Genomic DNA, 10,906 nt, shown 5'->3' with positions numbered 1-10,906 from the left:
ATCCACAATTGCTAGCAACAACTTGTATTCACAGAGGTTCGTGCCGGGGAGATCGTTGGCGAACAATACCCTAATTATATTATCACAATACGGTACAGCGTTTTGTATATGATGATGGCTCGTACGACGTTCAATTAAGAGATATTATATTCCCAGTATGACAGGATGACAATGTGTGATATGGATGGATTGACAGACAGTACGATGTCAAATCGATCTGCGCTCGTCATGTAAACGTTATGATTTGCAAAATTACTATGAAGTGTGCCCTATGATGGCCAAGTGGTTCCGTAAGTGTAGAAAATGTTATAGATGTCACCAAACTTGACCATTTTTTGGGGTTACTTCCAATAGCTTTTGACCACCTTCCTTCTGCCTTGTGCCGACGAAACGTCGGAGATTGTTTGTTTAAGTTTCTATTTTTCCTTTTTTGGAGTATTCCAGATTTTCTCCAATCGCTTGTATACATCACCATCATTGGTACCAATTACCAGAGCAACGCACTCACTTTTTAACATAATATTTTTCAGCTTTGCATTTGGCAAGCCGATGTGAAATCGTGCCAGTATCACGCCAATCGTTGCAGCAGCCATCTGCACCAATACATATCCAGGTGCACATGAGGACAAAATACCCAAAGTGTCATCTCGTTTTAATCCAACACATAGAAACCCAGTGGCTAATGCATTCACTTGCCTATGCAAATCTGCAAATGTTAGTCGTATCTTTTCTACCGGGAAGATATAGGCCTCTTTATGTGGCGTTTTTCTTGCGAACAAATCAAGCATGTCTCCAGTTGTAGCTGCTACTAGAGGAACACTGGATGTTGAGTGATAATAACTCTTGTTCATTGCTATATTCGTCATGTTAATAGCTGGGTAAACACTGTAGACGTATAAGTATAACAAATCCGTTTGCCTCAAAATCCAAATTCTTAATTAGCTATGTCTTATGTTGGGAGCAATCATTGATGGCTGGCAATGACAAAGCTGTCAAGAAATTTTTTTTTATCATTTATCACAGAGCCATTTCTCAGTAACTTTAACTGTTGAAGTGTATATCTTGTCAGTCTGTTAATAAGGCTTAATTGTTTTTTGCCACAGATGGAGCTGTCTGAATTTGATAGTTGTAATGAGTGTGACTAATCCACCTGAAAATTAAACCTTCCTGAATAAATCAACTTGTCAAATGGCGTGATAACCTCTCCCTGCTGCCTGCCACAGTTAACGTCTTGAGAAGTGTGATGTGCATTGCAAATATTATTGGAGATTTTCCTGAATTAAATATTTCGTAGACCACATATGAACTCGTGTTTCTTTAAGTGCGTGCAAGTTTTTTTTACAGGTGTGCGTGTTCTAACCCTACTCACTACCCTGGCACTACTGTGTATGAATATATATCAATACCAAAATACATATACATTATTTATATTGTTTATTTTGGGGGCAATGAACCCAACCACAGGGTCGGTGACAGTACTTCATTTTGGTTGTTTCTGTATTTCTGTATTACGTTAGGCGATTCTACCATACCATAGCACCTCACTGTAAGATTTACCTTTCGACATCACACTACCCGACATATATACCTGTTCTATTTAGATGTATTCACTTCAAAATAGCTGAGAAGTGATATTTACTTTTGTATTGAGATATATTATGATATTGGCTATTGTATTCGCCTTTTGAGAAAATATTCAAAAATGTGAATTACATACAGTATGATTGTTTCTGTGTAAATATCTGTTCAGAAAAAGACAATACAGACTATAAAACAATATTTTGTTTTTCTAATACGTTGAACCACATGTGCATATTGAAATATGATTTTGATAATAAAAAGTACCAAACTGGCAAGAAAGTTAAAAAATAAATCAATGTATAAAACCAAATAAACATTAAAACATTACTTGGTGTATGTAACATTTTCAAGTCAATGTAGGCCAGATTGATATGATATTCTGGATGAATGCTAATATTTTAGTGCCCAAGACAGTTTGCACTTTTAAGTCACCATTCAGTGCGTTTTAACTGGTGCCACAGATTAGACAAAAATAGTAGTTTATGGTGCATATTACATTGCCGGGTAAACCAGGTTCTGTGTGGGTGGTAAGTGCGATTTGCAAATGTTAAGTGTTGTTGTGAAGGAAAAACAGTATTATAATCGTGTACACTGACTGACCAGGAGAATGGCATTAACATAGTCAGCTGTTGTTTTCTGTATGCCCTGAATAGCCTCCCCAGATCTCCCTATGGTGCAATTTCATAACATCAGATCGAGATTTAGAACATTCAACTTATTGATGACATAATAGTATTAGTAATGATTAACTAGTTTATACTCTTAAACTTTTACATAACTAAACGATGTGTTAATTACTTAATGTCAATATGTACATTGCTGTGATAAAGTACTTAGTCATAAAGTGAGCCAAGTTAATCCATCTCTCTCGTGGATCTGCTTTTTCATCGATTCTCCCAATATTTAGTTGAATACTTGCTACATAGCATCCTACTTGTCATCAAATTGTGAGTCACTGGAAGATATGTGGGTGCAGGATTTATAATTATGTATTTATATTTTGTAAAAGTAGTTAATAAATAAATCATACTCGGACTGATAACAATGATATATAAATATTAAGTGAGTAGTACCTGTATCGGTATCAACAGGTGAAATTAAATACAGAATTAATCAGCATTAGTAAAACTAAAATGTCTCTATTTGAACGCTCACTCACATGTACAAACTTTATATTTGCATTTATATGCATTGTTTTCATACTATATCATATCGACGGATTTCACGCAAAGTGGCACAAGTATCCTGAGACCCTTCCTTCATTTATCAAGTAATAATAATCTTTATAAAGTCAAATGTAAGCGCGAATTTTATTTCCATCATAATTGTCATTCACACTAATATATTTTTTCCAGACTCATATAGTATACATCAGCGAACCATATATGACAAATGGTCAAAGTTCGGATTCTACAACAGCCTCCATGTTCGAATATGTTCATATGTGGATATATAAAGGCCTAGGCATTGACACATAAAGACAATTTATTGAAGGTAAAATATTACTCGTTTACATGTGGTAAAGGAAAACGTTCAACTCTACCTTGCTTCAGATCGTCTATTACAATTCACAGGTTTTTTTTAACTATCATTGATTGGTTGGTTTTTTGATTTTATACTCAGACTCAGCAATACAATTTGAAACGCATACGAATTTGTTACAGATCGGTGTAAAATATGTAGTAGTACATTTCCAATTGTTGAAATGTGTGGTTTTTTTAAATATACAAACAATAATATGAACAATGATATAAAAGGATGTCTCCAAAACATTCAAGGCATTTAAGACTTCAAGTGTTCATAATTGCGGGATGCATGGAATATATAGTGTCTGACGGGTAAATCTTAACATATTCACAGAACTGAATGGGGTTTGACATTGTGTATTTAGTTGTACGGTTTGTTTGTAGTTTGCACTTTTGTGGGAGTCGAAATATATATTATATGGCATGAACCGACCAAATAACAGAAACAAATAACAACACCATTGTTTGATACTGTTGGTTAGTGTTTAATTGTTTACCGGGAATTTAAAATGTTTCCTGTGAAATTTTCTGTAATATTCGTTCGTTGAACAATAAATTTGTCAATTTATTAACTTTCAAACAAAGCAAACACTCTGTAGCAATCGTCATATTTGTCTTGTTAGGTTTATATTTAATATATTTATATTCATATAGTTTAGTACTTTTCTTACAAGGCAACGCAAGACTACATATCTGATATCAAACAACGTTATTCAGTTGTTAACATATTATGATTCAATTTATTGTTAACGTGAATGGCATTTTAACAGTTGTTCATACTAAATTTATGATGAGAATACTTCATACCATGTCTTCCCCACGTTGTAGCTCGCTTTCTCTTGAGAAAGGTGTGTGACAGTTGTGACCCCAAATCGAAACGCACGGCCAAATGAGCAGCTTTATTGCTGTGTTGCTGATTTGGTGTTTGAGTTACATATATCCACAGGTTGAACCAGCTATCGGCGAAGTAAGGGGTACACCAGGTGCACACTCCCAAATGCCGTCTAAATCGATATTTTTAAGATCAATTCAAACTGTTCAGAAATAATCACATACAAACTTGTTTGATTATTACAAACCATAAAACTATTATGAAAAGAACTATCAGATAAAAATAATAATATTCCTGATATTTGTAGTACGAATACAAAAACGTACGGTTATTTGCTGTGTTCCCCGAAGCACTTCTTAATGTTTCTACTGCATTCTGTTCTGCAAGTGAGCAGATCTGTGTGGGCCTTTCATTAATGGCAAATAGCTTGTATCTGGGTATATGTCATAGAACCAGTCACTATATCATAGTTTACTCAAAATTAAAATTATTAATGGTCATATTAGTCATAATTATATCGTACGTTATTTAGTGTCTGTATGATACATAACTTATATTTACTAACTAGTCTGTAAAAGTGACTGAAATGCCGCTAAAATTAACGTCGTGTTTTTATTTCGATATCCCTTGTTTAGAGATTATCGACACTGTGATATCAAATTTACCCGATTTATGTAGCAACAAGCAAGTTATAAAAAAAATAATGTACAAGCTTATTTATGCTCATATTGTAGGTTAATAAATCTGACAACTCGTTCAATCACAGCTTACCTATGAGTAAATGTAACTAATACTCTGGCGCTATTGCCTATTATTTGTACACCCCTGTATCCCACCAGTAACAACGCATCCCACAATTTGTCTCACTGACAAAACCACAAGGATCTTATTTAATAATAGCCAATGTACACACACTCGCAAAAAGTTCGACAACATAACCATCATCTCAAATTCCTTATTTGTTTTTATTTATATTTATTTATTAGTGTGAATTATTCACACGTCAAGCGTCATGGAACATGTTGAGAGTAACTGTGTACGGTTAATGAGTAGCGCCCTCAATGTGTTGTTGAGCTGACTGGTTGACCTTGTTCCGTTAATTTGGCTTTGACATTGCCTTCCGTATTCACAACCGTCTTGATATCATATCCATATGTGTACAGTGTAGAGCCAGGTAAGCTATTCATTTTACAATATTGGAGTATATCGTGAGACAGGGAGGTGGGAATGTCCGTAAGTATATTTTAACCAGGTTCAGTAAATCATTAGAAAAGGGAAGGTAGTTGCGCCGCCAGTAGTGGACTCCCAACGTCGTACTCAACACATGTAAACACATCGTTTGTTTAATCTATTCAGGCGAAACGCGTTGCTAACTCATATTCAGTGGAATTTACACTTCATCTGACAGCACAGGCGGTGGGGTCGTTGGTGGCACGCCGAGGGTAACGCATATCGTTGCAACATGGCCGTCAATCTGATTCAAATAAGATCCTAGTTTTGGCCAATCACAGCCCCCCTTTTATAAATGCTGTCGGTTGCTTACAATTCATACTTTTCAGTGTAGCGATACTCTACGAGAAATCTTTCTGTACATTATATTTTGCCCACTCGAATAAACCATTAATAGAAAATTACTAGTATATGTTTTATTTACAAAATAGATTCCACAGCATTTTACAATTTGTGTCATTATATTGACTATTTTGTTCACTTCCAACAAATGTGTACACTTCCCGATGCATCTTCGCCAGCCATGGTTCGTTTATTCAGTCATCGCTTCAATTTTACACTGAGCATAATTATCTAGAATGGAAGCAAAAAATAAGTAAATCATAATGATTAGAACACTGTAAAAAGCTATAGTCGGCTGTATAGTAAACAATGCAAACTGATTTTAAATTGTATATTGGTCATCGGACCATCGCATTGACGCAAACAATATTTCCTGATCACTTCTAAATACAATTTTTATTATTCCAGTTCAAATCAGCTCAAATACTTTTATAAAGAATTATTGTATAATGTACAAAATGTTGATACATTTTGATGAATATTTAAAGCTACAGCTTCAATACCGTAGGCGATGTTGGCCCGATCGTGAACAAAACATCACTTGTCTCCTGGGCAAGCGACTGGAACAAAATACCGGTCTTCGGTCGAACCGGTGGAAAAAAATCGTTATTCCCGGAATAACTACGCAAAATAACGACCTAAGCTGGAATCATTCGAACCACAATATAAACATAAAAATAAAAGATTACTTTCGTTAGATTTGACAATGATAAACTTAGCGAAAAGTCGTATTTTCCTCCTATATTTTCGTCGCTAACGTCGGTATAATCCGCCATTTTATTTGAGTGTGTTTGCGACCTGACTCTGTCCGGTGATGCCATTAGGTGCGCTATAAATGGAGGTCTGTGATTCGTTGACTAAAATTTTATAGAAATCACAAAATCAAAATCAATGGCCGTGTGGTTGAAACTTGCAATTGGTCATGGCGTGACAGAGGAGGAAGACATCATTTAACACTCACAAAACGCCAAGGGTACGAATCCCACTGGATAAACGCTCAGAAGAACTAAAACAATCGTTTTTTGCTTTCCCATTAAATCGGGGGAGTCGTCACCTGCGCATGCGTCAGATGGCCATTTCGTGTCATTATTTAGGGCTCATACCACTAAACTCCATATACGACAATGTTAACATGTGACTCCATAGACGACAATGTTAACATGTGAGGAGATTCTATATGAAAATTATGAACAAAGACATGAGACCTGTAAGAGACACAGGAAGCTGTATGGTTTCATAGTACTGTTTTAATCTGAATACATTTGTTATTTCATTGTTATGATTCATACCAAATCCTGAAAATGCTGTATAAAGAAAACCCCAAACAATGGAATCGTCTTTAAACAAATATGTAATTTTATGGAATTACAATAAAATGAACAATGACTATTCATGAGCACAGGAACTGCCACATCATAAATAAATTAGCATAATTTTGAAAAGATTTGCATAAAGTGTAGGTACGTCTTCTGAAATTGTGTTGTATATATGTCTACATACGTGTTTTGCTTTTTCTTCCAGTGATTCTTCAGTTAATATCAAACTGTGATGTGTACTGTCTTCATCCAAGAGAATGACTGAAGAACAAACAATAAGTGTTTGCTGTGAAAGAACAAGTAATCCTGTTCAAAAAGTGCAAAGTCGGACAGTTGAAAAATGGAACGAAAGATGGGAGGAAGGGAAAACATCATTCCATTTACCACATGTACACAAGTAAGTCAATTGAAGTTGCCTGTGTATTTTAATTGGACATGTGAGCTTCTAGCCGAATGGTTATTCGTGGCTGCCCATCATCTGTTCGTTCGTCAATGTTTGCAATTTGAGTCATGAGTCATAGTATGTGTTGCATGAGAGATTGACCAGTCTATTAAAACAAATATAAGAGAACAAAATGTTTACAAGCAATTGCCGGTATAACTATTGGCAAAACTCTTCTGGTCATCCCCACAATTTCAAATGTTTGACTTCTAATAAGTTTTTCTGTCATGTTCCAGATTATTAGCAGAACACTCAAAGACCTTAATAAATGGAAGAAAAGGAATTAAAATACTTGTTCCTCTGTGTGGGAAAACCATGGATATGAAATTGTATGTATAGGTTTATGCACCGCTCGGCCTTTGGCCACAAGACAACTAATCGATTCACTGTACATGTATCCTCACAAATAAATGCATGCTTGTTTAATCACCTCGAATATCTTGTGGCAGGGGTATGGGTATCAAAATAGTACACAACTTTAATCACTTGGATTGTACGTAAGGAAAAACTGCTATAATTGCCTAGATAATAAATAATAAAAATATAATAAAGTATCATTTTGTTAATATCACATTTATATATGAGTATATGAAATTCAGTTACAAAAGGTTATTCAGATTCCACATAAGTTATGTTGGTTTCTGTGTACTAATTTGGGTGTCTGTGTATTGGGTATTGGTGAATGCTTCAACGTTTGGTTGTATGTCTCTAATTTCAAACATTCATTATATGATTCAAGCGAGTTGATGCAAAAAAAATACTTTTGAACACTAGCTCAATGTACGAAATGAATCACAGTTGGAAAAAATTTATAACATAAACCGATTCACATGTCTCTCGGATAACTGTTTTTTGTAAGATGGTCATGTTTGCATGATTTTTTTGTAGATTTAGGGTTCGTATAATATAATGTAGAAATATGTATGCACTTGTAATCATCTTTATTTTCCAAAGCATTCACTGAAATAAAAAAAAAATGTTTTATTAACTCACCCATAACCCGATTCAGGTTGGCTGACCAAGGACATACTGTCATTGGTGTTGAAATATCTAACATTGCCATCCAACAGTTCTTTGTGGAAAACAACATAGAATACACAATTAACCATGTGGACGGTTTGGTAAAAGGAGAAGTATATCAGGTGAGAGTAGATCAGACCCAGGAGTGTATTTTTATTTCTGTTTTTTTACGATCGTATGGGAGCTTGTGAATGATGGTAATTTAAGTGTATGTATTACATTTTAATAGCAAAGACTAACTTACAACAAAGGGCGTTCATTGTACAATGTTTTGAACGAAACCGTCACTATACCAACTAAACATGAACATTTTCAGAACATTAAATTTGATCAAAAACGTATTTAGTAAGTATTTTAGCAACCTCCTGATTCTAACAGAAAAAAGCCATAATTAATCGCACCCTAACATCCGAATACTAAACAAATTGAACTCATGTGCAAATATTCAGGTTCGTTAGAATGATCTCAATACCTGAGTCGAGCATATTCGTGGTACCTCGGTGTTATTTGTTTGTTGATGCGAATTTTAAGATATTCACTCGATCTTGTATTTTTACGTGTGCATACACCTGCAGTCCACCTGCAGTTGTAATGTGCGGCATTACACATGTCATAAAACATATTCTGTAAGGCAAATTATATTCAACTCAGTTGAGTGAGATGTTGTCAAAAGAAACCCACAATGAAAATGTTAAAAAATATACATGAACATGTATATGTAGCATACACATTATTTTTTATTTATTTAAATCGTACAATACCAGTTTTTCCAAGATGCAATATCAAAAACAATTATTAACACAAGCATGTTCCAAAATATTCCTTTCTTCTAAAGGCATATGTGTTACATAACTATTCAAAATAAATTGTAAATTGTTCAGGACAATGTATTTTGTCTTCAGACTGTTGTTATCCTGCCAAACCTGCTTTTCTAAACGAAAAATGTCTTTATTTTCTTTTTAGAGCAACGATCGTAGAATACAGATATATATATGTAGCATATTTGACATATCAAGGTCTGTGACATATTTATATACCGATATATAAAACACAGCAATTAGTTTCGAACAAGCATGTCTTACTTTGTACTATAAGGGCACAACACAGTATCACATCTTTGTTGCCAGCATATTTTGACAATATAGACAGTTAGGAAGTAGGAGTGTATGGATATGTAGCTCATATACAATAGTTTCATGTTGATAGTGTACTCCAGCTGGTAATAATAATACTTTTTCACATATTGGCACACTTTTCAGAATTAGTTTTCAATGACAATATAACGTATATGTATTTCACAGTGATATAATTGGTCAAGTTGATGCTATATGGGATAGAGCAGCATTCAGTGCTATCATGCCATCAGAAAGAGAAAAGTAGGTTTCGTTTGAAGGTGTATAAATCAGGGTCATCGCAAATATGTTTGGTGGAAAGAGTGATTTTTGTATTCATATTTAATCCTTGAATCCTGAATTACAGATACCGTGATGTGATTATTTCAACTATGAATGCATACACCAGGTATTGCCTTATTGGAGTAGACTTTGATCCGTCAGTCAAGCCTGGTGAGTTGCATATGACCATGGTGTATAACATCAAGGAAAAGCATGAAAATGTGCTTTAACCAGTTATTAACATATTTGTCATCGATGCATATATCAATAACTTCGCATCTGCACTGTACGCGAGTGATTAATATAGAGTAAAACCTGACATACAACAAGTGGTAATTTATACATTTATGACATTTGACCTATATTTGCATACAGTATAAAAGCGAGACACTAACTTGGTAACTATGTTTCTTAGAATGTTAAGCTGTTGATGCATCATACAGGAAGTCTGCAAATAAAGTATATAATATATATTATATATAGGCAAATGCTATTTTTATTGTAAAAGTCGTGCATGACAGTGTGTGGCTACAAACTTGAATGCAGTAACACAGTCATACATATTGGGTTTTCAATACCTGAATTTGATTTTGATAGGACCTCCATACCATGCCCCGGAAGTGGCTGTCGAGCAAACTTTTGGTGAGTTGTATTTGTATTTTGCGCATATGTAATAAATATGCAAATAAAATAAAATAATATCAGTCTTCTTTTAATTTTGACTAATTTAGAGTAATTTATCTTTTGAAATAAATGTTCTATCATGCAATATGAAATATTATATGTATGGATCCTTAGATGCATGAACTGTTAGTTTTGTAACCCACTGTATTCTTGCTGTCACACTTTTTCGCAGGCGCTCACTTGACTATTGAGAAGATTGGAGAAATGGCCGATTTACGTGAGAAGTGGGTTAAGATGGGTCATAAGTACTTCACAGATATTCTATTTCTATTGTCATTGAAAGCATAAATTGTCACAAGTTAATAGATGCGTTGTTATATATTGTTCGTGGTTATTTGGCAATAAAATACATATATCCAAGTTAAGAGTTGATATAATAATTCTCACTTTACATTGTTTTAAAATGTCCAGTGATTTATGGCAAAAATCGCTATTGTAAATTACACATGAATATTAGCTGTATGTACGATTACCACGAGTCTAGAATAAGTTTCAGAGATAATGATTGACAAATTTTCGTTAGACGAGTCTTAAACTAT

The 10,906-nt window shown here is 34.3% G+C and overlaps 1 protein-coding gene across 1 annotated transcript; it reads left to right on the top strand.

Moving 5' to 3' along the window:
* Window positions 1–4,996: 4,996 nt before the first annotated feature.
* LOC102808967 (thiopurine S-methyltransferase-like) lies at window positions 4,997–10,732 on the top strand. Its single transcript, XM_078010758.2, has 9 exons — window positions 4,997–5,113; window positions 7,033–7,224; window positions 7,506–7,598; window positions 8,279–8,411; window positions 9,253–9,305; window positions 9,591–9,665; window positions 9,769–9,854; window positions 10,281–10,325; window positions 10,540–10,732. Exons 2-9 carry the CDS (start codon window positions 7,085–7,087, stop codon window positions 10,653–10,655), a joined length of 741 nt encoding a protein of 246 aa, XP_077866884.2. The 5' UTR covers window positions 4,997–5,113; window positions 7,033–7,084; the 3' UTR covers window positions 10,656–10,732.
* The last annotated feature ends 174 nt before the right edge of the window (window positions 10,733–10,906 follow it).

The sequence above is a fragment of the Saccoglossus kowalevskii genome, chromosome 18 (assembly GCF_978046115.1).
Source record: "Saccoglossus kowalevskii chromosome 18, keSacKowa6.1, whole genome shotgun sequence".
Lineage (NCBI taxonomy): Eukaryota > Metazoa > Hemichordata > Enteropneusta > Harrimaniidae > Saccoglossus > Saccoglossus kowalevskii.
Note: the sequence above shows the minus strand (reverse complement) of the source record. Positions and strands in the feature narration are given on the sequence as shown.